Raw genomic sequence first — 21,941 nt, forward strand, 5'->3', positions numbered from 1 at the left:
ACAACTATATATGTGCAACTGACAGAAAAGAAAATTGTATTTAAGTATCTGCTGTATCTGCTCCTACTGAAACACATCATTTCAGGTGGGTGGCTCTTAACACATCTAGAAATTAAACTGATGACCCAACTTAGGTATATCCGTTTGTAAGCTTTTTTGGATGATATAATTATAGATGTGTATTAAGTTCCAGAAAAAAAAAATCTTCACTGAGAAAAAAAATTCATTTATTCATTCATTAACTATCATGAACCATTTATATTCAATAAGAGATATGTTTCATGAACCATAGATGACTTGGGCACATAATGAACTAGTATTTCAGAATGTCAATTTTTATTAAATCAAAATTCATCAATGTGGAAAAATATTGTCACACTCACCAATTTAACAACTATGTTATAGCTTGGAAATGCTGTAATTCATTTAAAATGAAAATAAAACTTTGAACATACTGAACTGTGTATGATTTTATTTTTCTTTGGAAGAGATCATCCTATGAAAAATATATATTCTATTCAATATAAAAAGAATGCATTTTTAACATTATAATGGGATATTTTAGCTTCCTAAATAAAAAAATAAAATAATATTAATTTGGTGATAGAATTAAAATTGGAGGACAAATGGGATGGGATGATAATTTTGGGGAGGTCAATCAATCTTTTTTCACTTGATGGAATGGTGACAAGTCAGAACTCATTTCTAGTTTTTTTAGTTTTGTTTCATTAGTCAAGCAAGCGAGTTTTTTCCCTGCATTTTGCACACTCACGTTGTCTATTAATCCCCTTAGAAATGGTTTCTTTACACCACAAATTTTACCTACCACCTGGAAGACATTGTGCCAGGCATGGGGGGGCACAGAAATGACAAACCTCCCCCGCTCTCAGAGTTTATAGTGTCACAGCACTGAATCTACAAGGTCAGAGGTATCTAGATGGTATCATAGAAGTGCAGAGAACACCTCCGTCAGCCTGAGGAAACCAAAGGAAATATCAGAGAGAAGATGATATTTAACTTCATCTCTTAAGAAAAAGGATCATTCTGCTACATGATCAGAACAAGTGGAATTTTACTACCAGGAACAAGTCAATATTGGCAGTCCTGTTCATGTAAGTGTCCATAAAACAGGATTGTTAAGAGGGAAGCTGAGTCAGAAATAGGATTTAAACATAGCAAAGGGCAGATGACTATCAATCATTTGTATCAAGCAAATGAGCTTGAATTGTGATTTTTAAGAGACAGGAGTTCTTTGAAGATTTTTAATTTTTTTTAATTTTTGAATTAATGTTTTTATATGAGCTAACTGTAGATTCACATGCAAATACACCATGTGCCTTTTACTCAGATTTTCCCAGTGCTAACAGTCTGTAAAACTGTAGTTTAATATCACAGTCAGGATATTGATATAGTCAAGGAGCAGAACAGTTCCATCTCCATATGGATTCCTCCTCTTGCCTTTCCATAATCACAGATATTCATTGCTAGTATACAGAAAAACTGTTGATATTTGTGTATTTATCTCTATACTGAGACCTAATTGAATTCACTTATCATATGTTTTTATATGTTCTATAATTTCTACATAAATAATCATGCAGACTCAAATAGAGACAATTTTATTTCTTCCTTTCTAAAATGTTTTTGTTTTTGTTTCCAACACTATGTTGAATAGAGAGTGAGAGTGAGCATCCTAGCCTTGGTCTAGACATAGGAGGAGTATTAAATCTTTTACCATTAAGTACTGGCCATTGGCCATCCCTTTAAGGGAGGCCTGTGGTGACAATTTCTCATAACTTTTTCTTCATCCTGAGAATGTCTTTACTTCTTCTTTATATCTAAAGTATCTTTTGATGGATATAGGATTCTGGATTGACAATTCTTTACTCTGCAAACTTGAAAAATGTGTCACTTCCCCTGGCCTCCAAGAAAAATCCTGTCATTCAAATGGCTTTCCCTCATAGAAAAGGTAGTCTGTCTTTCTCATTGGTCTCAAGATTACTTTTTGTCTTTAGTGTTCAGAAGTTTATGATTTGTGTGAATGTGTGAGTGTGTGTGTGTGTGTGTGTGTGTGTGTGTGTGTGTGTGTGTTTCTGTAGATTAATCTTGTTTGGAGGTTTACTCTGTTTCTTAAATGTATAGATGTATAGCATTGGCTAAATTTAAGTTGAGAGTTTTCACTATTTTTTTTCATTACTATTTCAGACTGACCTCCTTTCTCGTCTCCTTTCATGACGCAAATGTCAAAAAAGCTAGATCTTGTGTTATCGTCCCAAATGTTCCTGGAGCTCTGCTAATTTTTTTTTTCAGTCTATTTTCTTTCTCTTGTTTAGATGGGGTAATTTTATTGTTCCTTCTTCCAGTTCACTGATTCTTTCTTTCGCCCCCTCCATTCTGGTGTTGAACCCATCCACTGAGGTTTTCTTTAATTTATGACTGAGTTATAGTTGACATATAATGTTATATTAGTTTCAAGCATACAACAGAGTGATCTGACAAGTTTATACATTACATGATCCTCATCATGAGAAATGGAGTCACCGTCCGTCACCATACATTATTATTATAGTATTATTCACTGTTTCATCTCTGTGACTAAATTATTTGATAGCTACGAGTTTATATTTCTTAATCCCCTTCACTTATTTCACCCCCCTCCACAATGAGTTTTTATTTTGTTATTGTCATTTTCAGTTCAACAATTTCCATACAGTTGTCCTTTATAACTTCTATACCTTTCTGTGACTTTCTATTTTGTCATTTGTTTCAGGAATGTTCGTAACCCCTGTGGAAGCACTTTCATCGTGCCTCCTTTAGAATCTTTGTCAGATAACTCTTACATCTCTGTCATCCCCGTCTTGGGGCCTACAAACTGTTTTTTCTCATATAGCTTGAGATCATTCTAGTTCCTGGTATGAGGAGTGATTTTTTTTTTCATCCAAGCTTAGATTTTTTTGTGTATTACATTATAAGACTGGCTCATATTTACATCTTCTGCTACAGATGGCTTCACTTTGGTTCTACTCCAACAAGGAAGGGAGAGGTAGGGATAAAAATCCAGATTCCTCATTTGTCCTCCACTGATACCTAACTGGGAGGATGCTTCTCATTCTGGGTGGGTTCTACTTTCAACAGTAGGCATCCACTGATAACTCCCTGGCTGAGTGAGGGAAGAGTTACTGCCCCTGACACCAGCCTAAAAGGGAGGGAGAGGGGTACCTCATTACTGATGGGAGGGGGTGTAAGCCCAGACTCCTATGGTCTCCATTATCACTACAAGTTTGAGAGGTCCTCATTCCTTCATCCCTGGCAGGGATGAAAGCCCCTAGTTCAAACTTCTCTGATACCCCTATGGGAAGATGGAGGGTTACACCTCCTCCTTGCACTTTGACAAATATGGAAGACTAAACTCAGCTTTTGTTGTTGGGGGTGGGGAGAAAGAGCATGGATTCTTCTGTGGTGTTTGCTTAGAGGAGAACCATCTAAAACTTTTATGTTTTACTTAGGCTGTCTTTATCCTACTCCTTTGGCTTAAGAGATCATATTCTTTACATATTTTTAGGGGTTTTTTGTGCTTGTTTAGTTTTTTGTTGTTATTATTATTGTTACTTCTGTGTTATCAGCTTTTCCAGCAGTGAATATAAGATATATGAGAGAAAAATAAAACCAGGATCTTATCACCATGTTGTTCCTTGAGTCCCAAGTTCCCTAAAGCCAGTTTCCCTTCTTTTCTCCAACTTTTGGTCTTGTAATGTTTACTCTATATAGAATTCTTATGACTTTTAGTTCTATTTAGAGAGAGGAATAGAGAAAAGTTTGTCATCTCCATCTCTGAAGAAGCAGAACTTAACCATTTGAAGGATTTTATGCAACAAAGTTCTATTTTGGCTTTTGCATTTTAGACAGATAATTATATAAGTAGGGAGAGCTCAGAAATTGGAAATGGGGTAGAGGTAGACTGAAAGGAACTTTAAAGGAAGGAGCACCTGTTAGAATGCATTGTAGACTGATTATCTGAGGATAATATGAAATCTACAACTGCAATGCATAGGCATGAGTCAGATCAGAAGTCAAACACAGAATACACACCAGTCAACAACATACTTATGCCTGGGAGCTGAATATCAGCTTTGAATATATGGCAGGAGGCATGGAAAAGGGAGGATACTTTTGCTATGTACTAAAATATAAAGTCAACAAAAGGTAATGATGAATAGGGTGTGATATGTAAGGATAATAAAATTAGAATTACTTCTCGGTTCTTAGTTTGGATAACTGAGTAAATGCAGGTGAAATTAACATTATAGAGTATATGGAGAGAAATATGTTTTGCAGGAAAGAATGGAGATGGTGAGTTTGTTATCTTGAACATAAAATGTATATGGACCATCCAGAGATGGTCTAACAGTAAGTTGGTGCTCAGAAGGAAGATCTGATATAGCAGGAGTAGATAGAGGCCTTGGTTTAATTTGTACTACTCAAATGCAGCTGCACGAAGATTACAAAAAGACAAACAAACATATAAACAGAATGAGAAAAGAAAGCTAAAAATTAGACCCTCTTAACCACCAATGTTCAGGGCCAAAGTAAAAGAAATCAAGAGAGGAAAAGGAGGACAAGCTGTCTTGAGAAGCAGGAGGAGAACAAAAGAGTGGAGCTCAATTTAGTTCCATGAGCATTTATTGTGTGTTTAGTGTGTGCTACACACTGTGCTGGAAGACCTGTTTTCTAAGACCTCACACTCTACTGAATATAAACAGACAAATCAAAACAGTGTGCTCAGCTCAGTGCTCAGTATAGACCTGTGCTCAGGGGGCAATGGAACCATGGAAAGGGCACTAAACAAAACCAAATAATAGGAAACTTTGAAAAGATGATAACATCTAAGCAGTCTTCAAGATTGGAAGGGAAGGAAGGACACAGGAAAAGGCATGCCAGACAGAAGAAACAGCCTGAACAAATAGCAAAAGGGCAGGGAGCTCAAGAGGAGAGAGAATTACTTGCAGCAAATAGCATGATTCCTGCACTGAGAGAGTGAAAATAAAATCAGACTGAAGACCCTTTGACTTGGTCACTCATGAAGTCACTGCTGACCTCTGCTGCAGCAGCTTCTCTGAAGTCATGCGGACAGAAATTGGACCACAGTGGGATAAAGAGGAACGAGAAGAATATGAAATCCACACAGTGTGAATAGAGTATTTTTTTCTAAGGAGTTTACTGGAGAAGAAAATAAAGATGGGGTAGCTAGAAGTGGGCAAAGGTTTGTTTTGTTATCAGAACTGAAGATGTTTACACCTTGTAGGAAAGAAACCAGAATTCAGATAAAAGGTTTATGAATGTAGCTATTATGTTCACTCCTTTACACAAAAAATATTTATAAACCATCTACACTTTTCTTGAGTACATCATTCCAGGACAAACAACCAAGCCCCTTTCATGGTATTAAAACCATGTTTCAAATAAACTCAAGAAATAACATAAGGCTGATGGTAAATGCACAAGTATTATATGATCTTCAGTACTAAAGGCAGCTTAATACTTGTAATAGAAATACTTACAGTGGCACCTTCGACTCTGTTACATATATGTTACTAATACCACAATTCATAATAGGGATTCAGTGTTGAGGCTTAATTTGTTTACTTCAAAAGAATACTTATTTAAAAAATATTTATTTTATTTAAATGATTTTGGTATAATGCTTTCTAGAAATCTGTTAGGGATAGACATTAAGCTGATGAGTGTATGTTTTTCATGATATAATTTTTGCTGGTTTTGTTCAGCACAATTTTAACAGCTGGCTATTATTTTCTATAGTCCTTTCTCTCTTGATATCCTATTTTAACTGGAAGAAGATATAAAAAAAGTCTTGCGTCCCAAATCTAAATATTTACGTTCCCACTTAGAAACCACTTATTTAAAAGCATCAGTTAAAAAAATTGTTTAGATGGTATTAATTTCATTGTATTACCTCATATAAAACTGTTGTGTTCCCATGTAGAAGAGGTCCATAACAGATATACGAATGTCCAACAACCCAGCCTAAGTCAGAGGCTGCCCACCACACCTAAAAATTAGGAAGATAATAAAATACATATATGTTCATCAGAGAAAGGTCGTGTAACATGATTTAAAACCATGATTACCTCTCCAGGTTTAAGTCCATATATAGACGACATTGTCCAGTTTAGCATCACAGCGTATCCCCCAGTGGGTCTAACCACCCCCTAAAAGAGAGAAAACATGAGGTCATCATCAATAAACAATGTGTTAAAAGATTCCCTGCCTTCACACTATCCATCTTAAAAAGTGCCTGTTTAAAGTATTTCATATTCTATAAAGTACATATTACTTTGGTTTTCATCCAATTGTTTTCACATCAAGATTTACTTGGTTCCCCCAATAATAAACACAGAATAATGTCCATATCCATTCACCTGTAGAATCCATTCTCATATACCATTCTTTTTTTTTTTTAATGTTTTATTTATTTTTGATACAGAGAGAGACAGAGCATGAGACGGGGAGGGTCAGAGAGAGAGAAGGAGACACAGAACTGGAAGCAGGCTCCAGGCTCTGAGCTAGCTGTCAGCACAGAGCCTGACGCAGGGCTCAAACCCACGAACGTGAGATCTGACCTGAGCCGAAATCAGAGGCTTAACCGACTGAGCCACCCAGGCGCCCCTCACATACCATTCTTGACTTTCTAAAGAAAACTTATGACTTCACAGAATCGCATGCAATAAAAATTTTTTTCCGGTGGTGACATAAATTAACAACATTACACTTGCAGGCATATTTCCAGAACAAAAATGGAAATTCTCAAATGAAGTGTAGAGGAGAGTCAAATCCTTATGTTAGCTCTTCTCACACAGGCTAACCTAAGGATGGCTATTCCGTACTATTACTGACTAGTAATAGGATGCTTAGAGGAAGCAAAGTCATATTCTAACTGGAGCCTCATTACAATATTACACTGGGGCCTGTGCTAGCACAGGATTAGAGCTGAACAATTATTTAATGATGAATTCTGGAATTCGGACAAATCAATCCTCATGAGTTGGATCATGAGGTATCACAGTATCGCAGTTTTCATGAACCCGTTTCTAGCAGCTATCCAAGATATTGGACATATTCAAATGCAATACAAGATTAATATTTTAAAACTGGCACAAAATTCATCATAAATAAAAATTGATGGTAAATTTAATAATTTTATTTATTCCTTCATTACAAACGTTAATCACCATTGGCTTGAAAAGGCTTAACCATGTGACTATTCAGAATGAGCAAGTGAAAAGAAAAACCAAGCTATATTCCACTCACGTGTATTTTGAAACATCTTTCAGTATGACAATTGTTATTACTGTATGCAGAAAATAATTCACTTAACAATTTGCCTGAAGGCGAACATGGCCCGAATTAAGAAATGTACTAAGGTTGGAACATTTTGGCATAACTCTGCAGCTTTAACGTACATATGTGAATCAAGAAATGAAAAACAAATAGACTTTCCATTAGTTACTACAATTGCTGCTTTCTTTAGCTACCACTGATAAAACGTAGGTATCAAGCTGAGGGACACATTTTATCAAACAGCAAAAACACCTTGTCTCTGGCAAATGTCGCATGCAGGCATTTGACAGCTAATTTCTAGGTTGTATGCCATGGCCAGCATGCAACTGGTTCTCCTCCTCCTCATGGGAGTTAGAAGTGCTTAGCCTCCTGCCAGGAGGATTCACACGTGCAATTTCCCAGGTAAACTGAGCAGCTCTCTCCCAAGTATATTCTGCACCATCATCCATGCACTTTGCTCATTAGTTTGTTCTATTGAGAGCTTTTCTTATGATTCAGTACCTTGAGGAGTTTGATATGAATCAACTTGCAAACACTTTTCCTCTAACAGGGTTTACTCATTTTGTAGAGAAGAAAAAGCAAAGCTTCTTTTCATAGATAACGTTATCCATATACTATGGTAGTTGGTGAAAATTAATGTCAGTGATGATTTCATTTAACATGTTTTAAAATGTTCTCTCCATCTACTTGTCTTCGCATTTAGAGCTCACTGTTATCAGTAATTCTAAATATTATTATAACTGGGTAAATTTGTACATTATATGGTGCAGAAGGTAAAATGAATCAATTGGAATTGAAAAGGAGGAAGAAAAGGCTAGAAAAAACATAAATGAGTAGTAAATCATTTGTAAAGCGAAAACGATAATTTAAAGGACTAGGTTATCAAATTTCTATTTATTTCTCAAAGGGACTTACCACTTACCCCTCTTTAAAGGATATTGATGAATGTTGCTTTGCCCATAAAATGGTGAATATTTAAACCCATTTGATGCCACAAAAGCGAGACTTAGAAATGAGGCCAGGCACACACACACAAAACATGTAAAATCATAAAGAATTTACAATTGAATTTAGTATCATATTAACAAAATTATTTCCTTAGTTCTAGCAATTACTGCTTTTTATTTTTCCCTTTGCTAATACCCCCCAAAAGGGAGAAATGCCAGAGCAATTAAAGGTTGCCATCAAAGATTCTCATTAAAAACAATTTAAATGCAGCTGATAGAGAAAAGCTGTGATATCTCTTTTTCATTGGTTTCCACTTATTTTTATTTTGTTAAGGATGAGGGTAAATCTTTGTCAAGTATCATTTTGGCATTCATTAACCTAGATAATAAATCTGATATCTGGCCTTGCTTCAAAATATTTAGGTGATGCTTTCAATTTTCTGAGTATTTGAGATGATGTAGAAAAAAGAGATGCATAATTTCATACTCTCTATGTGGATCCTTTATAAAAAGTTTAAAAGTAAAAAATATTGAAAAATTAAGTTTAGAAAGAGAATGTCTTTATTACAATATTAATGTGTGACTAAAAATAAGGTGCTAAAGCATTTTTTTGGTTTTTTTAAATCTATAATCACATTTTCCAGGTAATGATAATTAAATTATTTTTAATGTTTTTTATTTATTTTTGAGAGACATAGAGAGCACGAACAGGGGAGGGTCAGAGAGAGAGGAAGACACAGAATCTGAAGCAGGCTCCAGGCTCTGAGCTAGCTGTTTGCACAGAGCCTGACGCGGAGCTCGAACCCAGTAACCTTGAGATCATGACCTGAGCCAAAGCCAGACGCTTAACCAACTTAGCCACCCAGGCGCCCCCAGGTAACAATACTTAAAAAGCAAAAGAGAAACTCTGAAAACACACAAATTTGACTCAAAAATCAAATCATCCTATTCTAATATTCCAAATTAATCAGGAGCTGAAAAATATTTAAAATCTTGAGTATGAGGTAAAAATTCTTATCCAATATCAGTGTTTACTCCTAAAACGCTGGATTTTACTTTCTTGAGTCTCTGTTACTACTTTCTTTATGTACTTATCTACCTGAAAATAAAAACAAAAGATGAACTAATATATAGTCAGAAAAGCCCTGTAACCTACCAATGTACTGTTTTGGTTTTTGTAGTATTAGCCGTAACACTTAAAGTGTTCTGGAGAACCTGGAAGACTTCCAGGTGGGAATGATGCCTCGTACCCCAAATAAAGACAAGAAAGTGAATTCTATCTCAAAAACGCAAAAGGAGGGGTGCCTGGATGCCTTGTTGGTGAAGCAACCAACTCTTGATTTTGTCTCAGGTCATGATCTCACAGCTCCCTATTTGGCTCTGCGCGGACATCCCAGAGCCTGCCTAGGATTCTCTCTCCTTCTCTGCCCCTGCCCCACATGCACTCTCTCAAAATAAATACACTTTTTAAAGAAAGCAAAAGGGGACAACAATATGAAAGTGCTCTTTAAAACAAACAAAACAGGGCACCTGGGTGGCTCAGTCAGTTAAGTGTCCAGTTTCAGCTCAGGTCATGAGCTCACATTTCTTGGGTTCGAGCCCCACATCAGGCTCTGTGCTGACAGCTAGCCCAGAGCCTGAAGCCTGCTTCAGATTCTGTGTCTCCCTCTCTCTCTGACCCTCCCCTGCTCGTGCTGTCTCTCTCTCTGTCTCTCAAAAATAAATACAAAACATAAAACAAACAAAACTGTAACAACGCACATTTGTAATGTGTATGGGCATTTTAAACTTCAATCCATACAAGTAGAATTAAAGGCTGTTATTAGCCCCCCAAGAATAAAACCACAGAGTCATCACAGCTATTCTTTATGATTTCCAGCTTAATGAGCTCCCTTTGGAAACAAGGAAAGCTACAAAATGTCATAAATGGGGCCATTAAAGTAAAACATAAACTATGAAAACAGAAACATGTCAGTATCAATGGTGGTATACAGTTTTGGTTGCCACAACTTAAGAAAAATATAGGGGCACCTGGGTGGCTCAGTCGGTTAAGCGTCTGTCTTCAGCTCAGGTCATGAACTTGAGGTCTGTGGGTTCAAGCCCCGCATTAGGCACTGGGCTGATAGTTCAGAGACTGGAGCCTGCGTCAGATTCTGTGTCTCCCTCTGTCTCTGCCCCTCCCCTGCTAATTCTCTCTCTCTCAAAAATAAACATTAAACATTTTTAAAAATTAAAAAAAAGTAAAATACGGAACAATATGGATCTTACCAGAAGAAGAAACCTGAGGAGTTTAAGGGCTTGCAATTCTTCATCCTATTTTTTTAAGTGATCTATAAAAATCTAAAAAGGAAATCTCAAAATACTCAGGTAAGTTTGGAGTACTTAACAAAACTTCATACTTTCTAAGTTGGACCCCTCTGTCACCTTAGTGTGTAACAAGGTTTATAGAAAATAAATATGAATATTTGCATGCATGAGATATGTATTTATTCACACATGTGTATATAAATGTGTGTGTGTGTGTGTGTGTGCATGTTTCTACTTGGCCTGACAAGTTGAGTAAAAAACAGAACAAGAACAAAGAATGAATACATATTTTACCTAAATAAAAGAATGCCATCACCAGATGGAAGTTGGGGTCAGTTAATTGAGAAAGAAAAAGAATCGTTCTGATTACTTAAGAAAACCCAACAGATCAACAGTAGTTTTGTTCTTATAATGGCTTCACAGATGATAGCCCTCTTCTAGAGTGAACCCCAACCCCACCTCTTTCCTGAACCTGGCTAGCTCCTACTCCATCACACGAGTACTTAAAAATGTCATGAAAGTGCCACCTCTTCTTGAAGCTGTCCCTAGTGCCACAGTTCACGTTAAGTAAGGGTCTCTCCTCTTCTTCCTTGGCCCGAGGGCCTGAATACCCCTCCAGTGGACAGCCTGACACTGTGATGCGTCTTCCCCCAGTGCCGAGTGCTGTGCGGAGAAATCCTCTTCATCTTCAGCACAGCAACTGCCACAGAAGAGGCATGCAATACATTTCTTGACTGATTCAATAAGTGAACAGTTGAGTGAGTAAGCCCATGTAAGAAAAATATGACTCTTTTTTTAAACCATCCTCTTTGTTCAGGAGAAAGCTTTGAAACTTGTAGAACTGAGTGAATCATACTGGTAGAAATGGAATGGTTCCATTTGGGATAGTTCATCAAACATAAAATCTCTGGATACAGGCTCTTGGACGACTCTGAAGCTGCCTCTATGAAGGGTACTTTAGCAGCAATATAATTTTTTATTGATCTGAACGACTGTGAGATAAGGGGCAAAGGTATAGCAAATTCAGCATTTTAACTGCAAGAATTGTACCACAGATAACAAAAAAAAAGTTCACTGCATTTTTATTTGAGTTTCTCCTATTTTTTGTTCTAGCATAAGAAATATGAATGCCTCCCAACATGTGGGAATAAAAGTGACAAAAATTGTGTAAATGCACATCAGGACAAAAGGCCTACCACCTTCTTGTCCTGTCTTTCTTTTTCTTTCCTGTCCTTCCTTCCTTCCTTCCTTCCTTCTTTCTTTCTTTTACCCTTCCTGTCCATCCTTCCTTCTTTCAGTCCTTTTTTCCTTCCTTCCTCCCTCCTTCTCTCTCTCTTTCTCTCTCTCTCTCTCTTTCTTCTCTTTCCTCTTTCTTGAAGTGTGGTTGACATACAATATTCTATTATTTCAGGTGTACAACATAGTGATTCAACATTTATATACATTAGGAGTTATTATCAGGATAAATCTAGCTACTTTCTATCACCACACAACGTTGTTACATATTATTAACTATATTCCTTATAGCTTGTACATTGTATCCCTGTGTCTTTTTTTTTTTTCCATTTTTTAACTAGAAGATTGAATCTCTTTATCCCCTCCCCCTATTTTGCCCATCTCCCCAGCCCCTCTCCTCTGGCAACTCTCAGATTGTCTTCTGTATTCATAGGTCTGTTTCTGGTCTGTTTTGTTTGTTTTGTTATTTAGATTCCACCTAGGAAGAATTCATAAGGTATTTTTCTCTGTCTGACTTCTGTCACTTAGCATCATACCCTCACATGCTTTTCTTTCAATGCTTGGCTCCCCCTCCCCCATTCTCTTGTTCTCCTTTTCTGCTTTGGCACTGGAGTGTGTGTGCGGGCGTGTGTTTGTTTGGTTGGTTGTTTCATGTGTATGTGCATGTGTGTGCATGCATGTGTGTGTGTGTGCGCGCGTGTGTGTGTGATTTTCACTGTCCCTTCATGATATCAAGCTGGAAGAAGTATGACCGTCACTAAATCTCCCCTTCCCAAAAAGATGCCCCCAATCCAGATGAGGAATTCTTCCACTGTACAGTACTTGGAAGTATCTTGAATACAGACACCCAAACTAAACAGGATAGAAGCCCACAGCACTGCCGAAATGTATCCAAAGTCGCTCAGTTGTGGTTGCTAGAATATTTGCAGATTAACCTCTCGTATAGCAACCTAACAAATCCACGGTTGGCAGATGCAGAGATGCAAATATGCCCTAAATATATCTTCAACTTCTAACCAAAGAACAGATTGCCTTATGTGTGTCTTATATGTGCTTATGAAAAATGAGTATTTTAAGCAGAATATTTTTATGGGCTCTGAACATTATTTTTCCTCGTGAAGACCAAAGCTTGAGAGAACAAAATTTTATGATGACATGAAAATTATATTTAAATGCTTCATGAATGTATGTGTGTGCCTCTTTCCTATACTTCTATTCTGGAAATACAAATACTAAAATTTTAGATCCTATTAATCCTGATTATGCCTACCAAAAGTGAAATGAGAAACTTATGAATAAAGAAGAGTCTGGGAACTAACTCAAGAAGTCAAAGATCATTTAGCAAATTTTCTGAGAATTTACCATGGCCCAGTTTGTAGGTTAGTGACACGGTGGGTTCAGAGATATATGAAATATATTCTAAGACCTCTGATAATATGCAACTCTATAAAGATAAGTAAATAAAAACTGGTATGCATAAGGTAGAATACATAAAAGTTTGCTGACTATAATTTTAATGCAACTGAAATTCTAAAGTGAACTATAGGAATGAAGTATTTCTAAGGGGCCTTAAGAGATGACTTTTTCTTGCCATTCTGCTTGCCCCAGTTTGCAAAACCTACTCACCCCCATGCTTTAAACACCTGAACTCTAAACTGATCACCCACAAAGGTCTCTCTCCTAACCCAGATGCGCTGGTCAGACACAGACTTTCACCTCCAACTTCTGGCTAGGCATTTCCCTGTTCAAGTCCAAGATACATCATACTCAGTATGTTCAAGAACTCTCAGTTTCCCCAGTCCTACCTAAACCATGTCCTGTGTTTCTATTTGGAAAATACTCAAAACCGTTTGCCTGTGTTCTCAGTTTCCAGTCTTGGACTTGTCCTCCGCCTCACTCCTATCTTTGAAAGAGATCAGATTTCTCTTTACTAAATATGCCATCTTAAGTAAAGTCCGAAATTAAAACAGCCTGGAAATGAATCTCCTTGCCTCCATTGTGTGTACTTGCTTATCTTCCCAACAAATGTTGCAAGGGTATACCTTCCTTCATATTTTTCTCTCCTGTTTAAAAAGCATACACGTCGGGGCGCCTGGGTGGCTCAGTCGGTTAAGCCTCCGACTTCGGCTCAGGTCAGATCTCACGTTCGTGGGTTCGAGCCCCACGTCAGGCTCTGTGCTGATAGCTAGCTCAGAGCCTGTCTCCCTCTCTCTAACCCTCCCCCTCTCATGCTCTGTCTCTTCTGTATCAAAAATAAATAAAACATTAAAAAAAATTTTTTTAAATAAATAAAAAGCATACATGTGGGGTGCCTGGGTGGCTCAGTTGGTTGAGTGTATGGCTTCGGCTCAAGTCATGATCTCATGGTTCGTGGGTTCTGGCCTCACATTGGGCTCTGTGCTGACAGCTAGCTCAGAGCCTGGAGCCTGCTTCAGATTATGTGTCTCTCTCTCTCTCTCTGACCCTCCCCTGCTCGCAATGTCTCTCTGTCTCTCAAAAATAAATATACACATTAAAAAAATAAATAAAAGACATAAAAAAAAAAGCATCCGTGTCCTCTATACTTTACATACGGAATATAGCCTAAACTTCTTGGCTAAATTTTAAGAGTCTGGCCTTTGCCTATATATCTAACCATTTGTCCTATTCACTTGTACCACATACACTAGCCATTCTGGAAATTTTCTTGCACATTCCTGCTTTTGCTTATGCTGACCTCTCTGCCTACAGTGCCCTCCTTGTTAGGTTGCTACTCTATGACGAAGTTTCACTCATCCTTCAAACACCACGTAATAAGAGCTTTCTTTGACTATTTAATAGAACACCTCTTCCACTCTTCCCACCACTCGGTACGATTACCCTGCTTTATTTTTCTTCATTACACTTTCCACATATTAAATAGCTCTTTATTTAGTTCCTGTGTCCTGGCTATAGAATATACTTTTAAACTTTTAAAAAGAGAACCAGACACATATTTGGGTGCTCAGGAATATTTGTTGAATTTACTGAATGAAATCCTTCAGATACCATTCAGTCTCATATTTTCTGAGAGAGAGATAGTGTTGTCCTCTTAGAAGAAGGATAACGGTCTACCTCGCCTACCTCCGTTCATGAATATGTCCATCCATTAGACTGAAGGGACTGTGGTTCACCCATATCCTTTAGCACAGAATGAACACTCAATTCACATATATTGAATGGAGTTGAATTCGACATGCATAGAGATCTCCGCACAATTAAAGCCTTCTCCAGTGTGGTGAAATAGATTATCTTTAGGATGGTACATAAGGAAGTAAATGAGAATGACTGAATCTTCAATGATCTTCAGTTTGGGCATCTCCAGAAGAGAACTTCCTGACCCAGACAAAATCTGGGAAAGCTAGGATCCTTCCTTATTTGGAACCAGCATTTTTCAGATTTGATGCTCTATATGTCACTTTCACTTCTACCCACTGGCTGAGTCAGGTGGGAGTCACTGACAAGCTCTTCTGTTCCTGCCTTGGAGATCCCTATCCAGACGAAGTGAAATTCAGGGTAACAAAATCTGGAAGTGGCACAACCGTTTTTATAAGAATCCTTCAGGCTAATTGGAGCTAAAGTGATTTTTGGAGGGCTCTTTTTTATTTGGTTAGGTTATACTATGTTTTCAGGGTCAGGGATTTCCATTCACGTTGAACTTTTCTATTAGATTTTAACTTGCTGAATCCCATTTTATTTTATAGCCACACATCCAGTTAGACTCTAGGCCACTGGTGCATAACGCAGAATTGCAAAAGGTGGAAGGTTAAAGTTTGGGTCCAGAAGATTATTTGGACTGCTTGAACAAGTCATAGTCATCAATATGAAGGAATATTTATTTTTCAGATGACCAGAGTTGTGGAAACAGATCATAAGGGTTTGATTCTACAATGACACAAATTTTTTAAAATTTATGGATGCAACAAAAATGTATTAAGCACCAAACTGCATACAAAGCACAATGGTCATGAGGCACCTGAATGTCTCAGTTGGTCAAGTGTCCTGACTCTTGATTTCAGCTCAGGTCATCATCTCACGGTTTGTGAGTTCGAGTCCCACAACGGGGCTCTGCGCTTACAGCATGGAGCCTACTTGGTATTCTGTCTCCCTCTCTCTCTGTCCCTCCCCTGCTCGTTCTTTATCTCTCTCTCAAAAATAAATAAAAATAAACTTAAAGCAAATTTCTTAAAATGTAAGAAAACATGGTCTCTGTCCTTAGAGAAAATATACTCTCTACCAAATGTTTCCTTTTTATAAACAAGTGAGTTTTATGTGAAACATCTTAATTTTTCTTTTTAAAACTCATATAATGGAACCACTATTTTAAGATTATTAATAAATCATATTATCAGAACTCTGATGCTACAGAAGTTTAATATTAATAAAGAGGCCACTGCCCTCCAGGATGTGAGTGAGTGTGAAAGTCGCTCCCTCCACTAAAATTTTGGGATTCAGTGACTACTGAACTCCCTAATGTGGGGATCTGGGTGGCTCAGTCAGTTAAGCATCCAACTCTTGATCTCAGCTCAGGTCATGATCTCACAGTTCCTGGGTTCCAGCCCCGTGTCAGGCTCCATGCTGACAGTGCGAGCCTACTTTGGATTCTCTCTCTCTTTCTCTCTCCGACCCTCCCCTGCTCCCACTCTCTCTTCCTCAAAATAAATAAATAAACTTTAAAAAATGAATAGGAAGATTACATTATAAGCCTTTATGAAGTTGTATGAAGAAACAGTATAATTTTGGAGATGCAGACAAAAGTGGTATTCATTTGTTACCTGACACCTGCAAAAATATTGATGCTTCTATCTTTATTTTGTAAAAATACCTTTCATGGTAAGCAGATTTAAAAATCCTTGAGTGTCTTAAGTGCTACAAATCACATAGTTCAATACTCTGGATAAATTGCCTGCTGTTCAAACTGTCTAGGCCAATTCTCAAACTTGCATCTATAACGAATAATTGAATTCCCCTAGATCAAAAATCAATCCCATACTCTATAAAAGTTACACCTCAATTTAGAAGGTAAAACGATTTCATTTAAAATATAGTTCTATGAAGTTTTATTAAACCAACTGATGTTTGATCAAACACCTATTCATTTTAATTGGTTACTAAATCAATAGCAGCTTGCTGATGCATGTGAAGATTTTGGAAGAATTCGGGGCAAAGCATTTGACATTAAATGCAACCAGTAATTTTCTAGATTTGAACACAACAGAGCTTTAAGGTATAAAGTTCTCAAGTCTAAGCCTTCAGGTACAGTTGCCTTTCCAGTCAGCAGTCAAACATTGTCAGGGCAAAAGAAATCTGCCACTAAGGACGCTTGTTCGTAAGAGAGCCAATACCTTCGGCAGCCCCGTTGTTCCAGATGTATAAAGGATGTACAGTGGATGTTCTGAAAGAACAGGAACACAGTCATGGGACTGTGCTTTGGCCATCTCTTCATCCCAGTCAAGGTCACGGCCTGGAGCCAAAGGCACGGTCTCCTACACAGAAAGTATACAGGAACATGCACTGAACGCAGGAGGTGAAGGCAGGAGAATCTGTACCAGCCTGAGCACAGGACCGGAAATCTAGGCCTCCACAGCACTAAATAACAAAGTTAGGACTATATATTTCAAGGTCATGAGTTAAAAATAAATATTCCTAAAAAGTCCAACAGTTTGATGTTGGCTTCAACAAAAGAACATGTTTTATTCAAATCTAAGGAAATTCTTAAGAAATTCAATGTGAAGCAGTCATGTTTTCATCAACAGTCAGAATTTAACGAACAGAGGTTCATGTTTTCCATAAACATACATACACCATTAACTTTATAAACCAATTTCTATTTTTACAACTTTTCTTCTTTTATTTTGGAACTGAAGCCTTTTCAGTATAATGTCAACTAACCTATTAAAATTTCTCTTTTTATAAGGGTGATTTAGACCTAACACTGTGGCCATCTTTCCAAATGAGGAAACATTAAATCATTTTCAAGGGTGGGAGAGAAATCTATTTTTGCTGTTTCAAGAACAAAAATTATTTTGGAAATTAATGAGCGTCCATGACATACCTAGAATGCTATCCAATTTTTCCTCCAAGTCATTGATTAATATGGTAGAAATGTTTGTTTCCCTTTTTGTTCCTAGAACTGAGCTCTGTGTTATAAACCTTATGATAATAGTCATGAGTTAGAGACACCTTAAAAAGAATTAGACCTCTTTATTTAAAATGCTGCCAGTGAAATCAGGCGGACAGATGAAGAGAGGAAAGTGGCTAATGGGAAAATTATTCGAATGCAGGGTCACAGTTATGGAAATAGAAGTAAGCCTCAGTACATGTCTAATGGTTTTCTGAAATGTTAGCTCAGCTACAGATGACACACCAGGAAGCTTACATTTGGGGGAATTTATTAGTATAGGCGACACATTCCTCAGTGAGAGTTACTAAGTGAGATCCACCACCTAAAACGTTAGTAACCATTTATTTCATCCAGGTGATCCCTGAGTGAAGCCCAGAGACTCTGAGGGATTTAGAAAAGCCAGTCCATGTCCATTTTTTGGGCTCCATAATATTAACCAGGATTGCAAAAAATGGTTATATATTTACATGAGTACATTTACAAAATAACACTTCAATCTAACGTCACAAATAAAACGCCTCTGTGAATAAACACATTAATAGATAACCATCAGAACTTCATGAAAATGATGTCGAAGGCCCAATCATCTTCTCCAGCCTCCCTCTAATGGACCTGAATGTGCCACTGAGGTAAATAAAAATAGTAAACTATAACTAAATTGTTTTCCATTTGTTTTTACGAATCAGATAAACACAACAAATTTCAACTTACCAAGCCTTTGACATTACAATTACAGACCTATAAAAAAAAATTATGACATTCTATAATGAAAAATGTCAATTGAATGATCACAAAAATGTTTACAGGTAAACAAAATGAGGACTTGAGTGAATGGTTATTCTTGAGGCTAAGAAAATCCTCTGCAGGTATGTGTAAAGATGATTTGACAAAAGGAAGAGAGGGAAAATCAGCATTAGCTACATCTGTACATTTACTTCCATAGCTGTGTCCTGTTATCATTCTTGAAGGGCAATCCTGGCAGAGCACCAGCGTTGACCGATGTGGTATTCCTTTGATTCTGTCCTTGCCTGCTTGAAGCTAAGAGTGGCAGCCAGGTTTTTACCTCCTTTGGCAAAAATGCAATCCTGGTTAATGAGACACACCACCGAGCCTTGTAATTTGTGTCTCTAAGCTGAAAGCAAATCCAGTCCATTGAGCTTAATTACTAACTAAACAGCAGGCCTACTATAAAGGACAGGAGACATCCAAAGTCCTCATCTAAAATAAAGACAAGCGGGGCGCCTGAGTGGCTCAGTCAGCTAGGGGTCTGACTCTTGATTTCGGCTCAGGTCATGACCTCAGGATTCGTGAAATGGAGCCCCACTTAGGGCCCATGCTGCCGGTGCTGAGACTGCTTAGGATTCTCTCTCTCCTTTTCACTCTCTCTGTTCCTCTCTGACTTGCATGCACTTGCTCTCTCTCAAAATAAATAAACTTTAAAATTAAAATAAAATAAAGGTAAATCAAAACAGAGGCAAGAGTCTCAAGAAAAGGGGAAAGGGAGAGAAGGTAAGCCAGTTATGGGAGGGAGGGAGGGATGGAGGAGTGGGTCTCTAGCTATTAGGAGGAAAGAGAAGAGATTTGCATTAGAAAAATCTGAATAGGAAACTTGCAGACCCATATTCAGTGTGCTTATAAAGTAAAAGAAATAACATATATCCTGTTGGGTAAAAGTCATTAAACCAAGTCAAATCTTGACACCACTTATGGCTGTGACTTTGGGCTATGACCTCTCCATCACTCAGTTTCTTCATCTGCAAAATGGGACCAGTAATATCATCTACTTCATTGGTCTGTGAAAATTAGATAAGAAGTCTTTGAAAGTACTTAGCTTTGGGTCTAGCATCAATTCTTCACAAATTCATGACTTTCTGTTTGTGTGAATGTCCCACACGTACTCACTTAATTAGCACACACATACTCATAGAAACACCTGTGTGTATGTGTACATGTTCCTACTCTTCCTCTAATTTCCCTCACACCCAAAGCCTCTTTGTATTCCTTAACTTAACAGCAATAAGCCTTTCTAAAAAATATGCTTGAGGGCATCTGAAAGAGACTCAAAATTCTTTGAGACAGTAAGAATATTAAAATCATTGAGTGCAGCAGTTCATGAACCACAGACTACTAAAATTTACACAGGACTTTAATGTGGTAATGGGAATTGCTAGGTGGTAATCAAAATGACATAGTTTTAATGTTTTATCTTCCTGTATCTTGTCACTTAAGCATTTTCTGCAGATAACCTCTCAAGAGTTCCATAACAGTCCATGATTCTTTGCACTCATAATTTTTCTTCTGCAAAAATGTTAATCTGCTAGGAACCCAAGATGGTTCCACTATAAATAGCTGACACTTGCTTGGATATAGAAATAAGGTGATCATTAGATCAAATTTACTAAGAAAAGCACTGTAAAATATATTCACTTTTGTATTTACTGGTTTTTCTTCCTTTCTGGATCACAGAATAATTTATGTGCTTAGAATATTCATATTGTGTTTTCCTGACTAAATGCCTTCTCTAAAGGTTTTGAAAGACAGATTTTATATACAAATAATCATACCTCTCCACAAGGCAGGAAAGCGGGGGGGACCAAGCACATGGTCAGAGTGCATGTGCTCAGATCATGACCTTGACACCAGCAGGACAAGTTATTTTATCTCTATTCTTTGAATTCCTCTTACATAAAATAGGAATAATGCTATCACCTAGGTCACAAAGTTATCAGGAAGATTTTTTTAACTATCCATTAGCAGAGTATCAAAAACCATATGGCAAGCAGCCAGTGATTGTTAAAATTATCATTATTGTTATAACTTAAATGAATATATGACACCACAATAGACCATGCAGAGAATCCAATTCATCAACATGACATATTACTATATGTATGTCAATCTTTTTGTTTCAAGCAAGTTCTTTTAATTTTCTTTTTTTTATGTTTTTTATTTATTGTTTTGAGAAACAGAGACAGACAGCGCAAGCCGGGGCGGATCAAAGAGAGAGGGAGACACAGAATCCGAAGCAAGCTCCAGGCTCTGAGCTAACAGTCAGCACAGAGCCTGACGCGGGGCTCAAACCCTAGAACCCTGAGATCATGACCTGAGCTGAAGCCAGACACTTAGCCAACTGAGCCACCCAGGTGCCCCTAATTTTCTTAATGTCTGTTTATTTTTGAGAGAGAGAGAGAAGCAGAGTGAAAGCCGAGGAGGGGCAGAGAGAGATACACACACAAAATCTGGAACAGGTTCCAGGCTCTTAGCTATCAGCACAGCACCCAGCACAGGGCTTGAACCCACAAACCACGAGATCATGACCTGAGCCGAAATCGGATGCCTAATTGGCTGAGCCACCCCAGCTTCCCTAAGCTAGTTTTTTTCATAAAGACAGAAAACATCATTCATACCCTTTTCATTTTTTTTGCCAAAATGGAGACATTAAGAAAGTATATTTAATGGTTTATAAATCAAGTATTTCTTTCACAAGGTGAACAGTAGAATAATCCTTAGCACGTCACCGTAAGCAAGAACCAAACTCAATATTCAGATTACCATATTTGGACGATTATAAATGAGGACGTGGTCTGGTTTGTGTTGTCCTAGTCTCAGGGCTTCTTCTAGAAGTGGAATGTATTCTACTCTCCGTCCAGGTTCAATCCCAAAAGATGCTGTAACAACCACCTTGGGCTATGATGGAAAAAATACCAGTTATTGAGAAAGTTTAACAACACCAATTAAGGTAATCACAATATTTCAAGTGCAAATTGGCAATTTGACATTTCTAAAGAAATGTTTTAATGATTCTATTCTCTATTGAATAAATGGCCTGAAAACAAAGAATTCCTTTGTAAATGTTGTAGACCTAACAACTTCCACACAGATCTCACCTGTTCAAAACTACAAGTTCAGTAACAGGAGAAACTTAACAGAGGACCATGGGGGACGGGAAGTGG

The 21,941-nt window shown here is 37.5% G+C and overlaps 1 protein-coding gene across 4 annotated transcripts in view; it reads right to left on the reverse strand.

The window, feature by feature from the left end:
• The window catches only part of ACSS3 (acyl-CoA synthetase short chain family member 3), a 148,436-nt gene that overhangs the window by 72,992 nt on the left and 53,503 nt on the right, over positions 1 to 21,941 (reverse strand). For 3 of the 4 annotated variants that reach the window (XM_029955212.1, XM_029955214.1, XM_029955213.1), the window contains exons 4-7: positions 21,541 to 21,675; positions 17,210 to 17,350; positions 6,147 to 6,227; positions 5,972 to 6,067 (exon numbers count right to left, since the gene is read on the reverse strand). In XM_029955212.1, the coding sequence (XP_029811072.1) occupies positions 5,972 to 6,067; positions 6,147 to 6,227; positions 17,210 to 17,350; positions 21,541 to 21,675 (453 nt within the window). The remainder of the gene's footprint in view (positions 1 to 5,971; positions 6,068 to 6,146; positions 6,228 to 17,209; positions 17,351 to 21,540; positions 21,676 to 21,941) is intronic. The other variant, XM_029955211.1, reaches the window with a different exon arrangement.

The sequence above is a fragment of the Suricata suricatta genome, chromosome 10 (genome assembly GCF_006229205.1).
Source record: "Suricata suricatta isolate VVHF042 chromosome 10, meerkat_22Aug2017_6uvM2_HiC, whole genome shotgun sequence".
NCBI classification, from domain to species: domain Eukaryota; kingdom Metazoa; phylum Chordata; class Mammalia; order Carnivora; family Herpestidae; genus Suricata; species Suricata suricatta.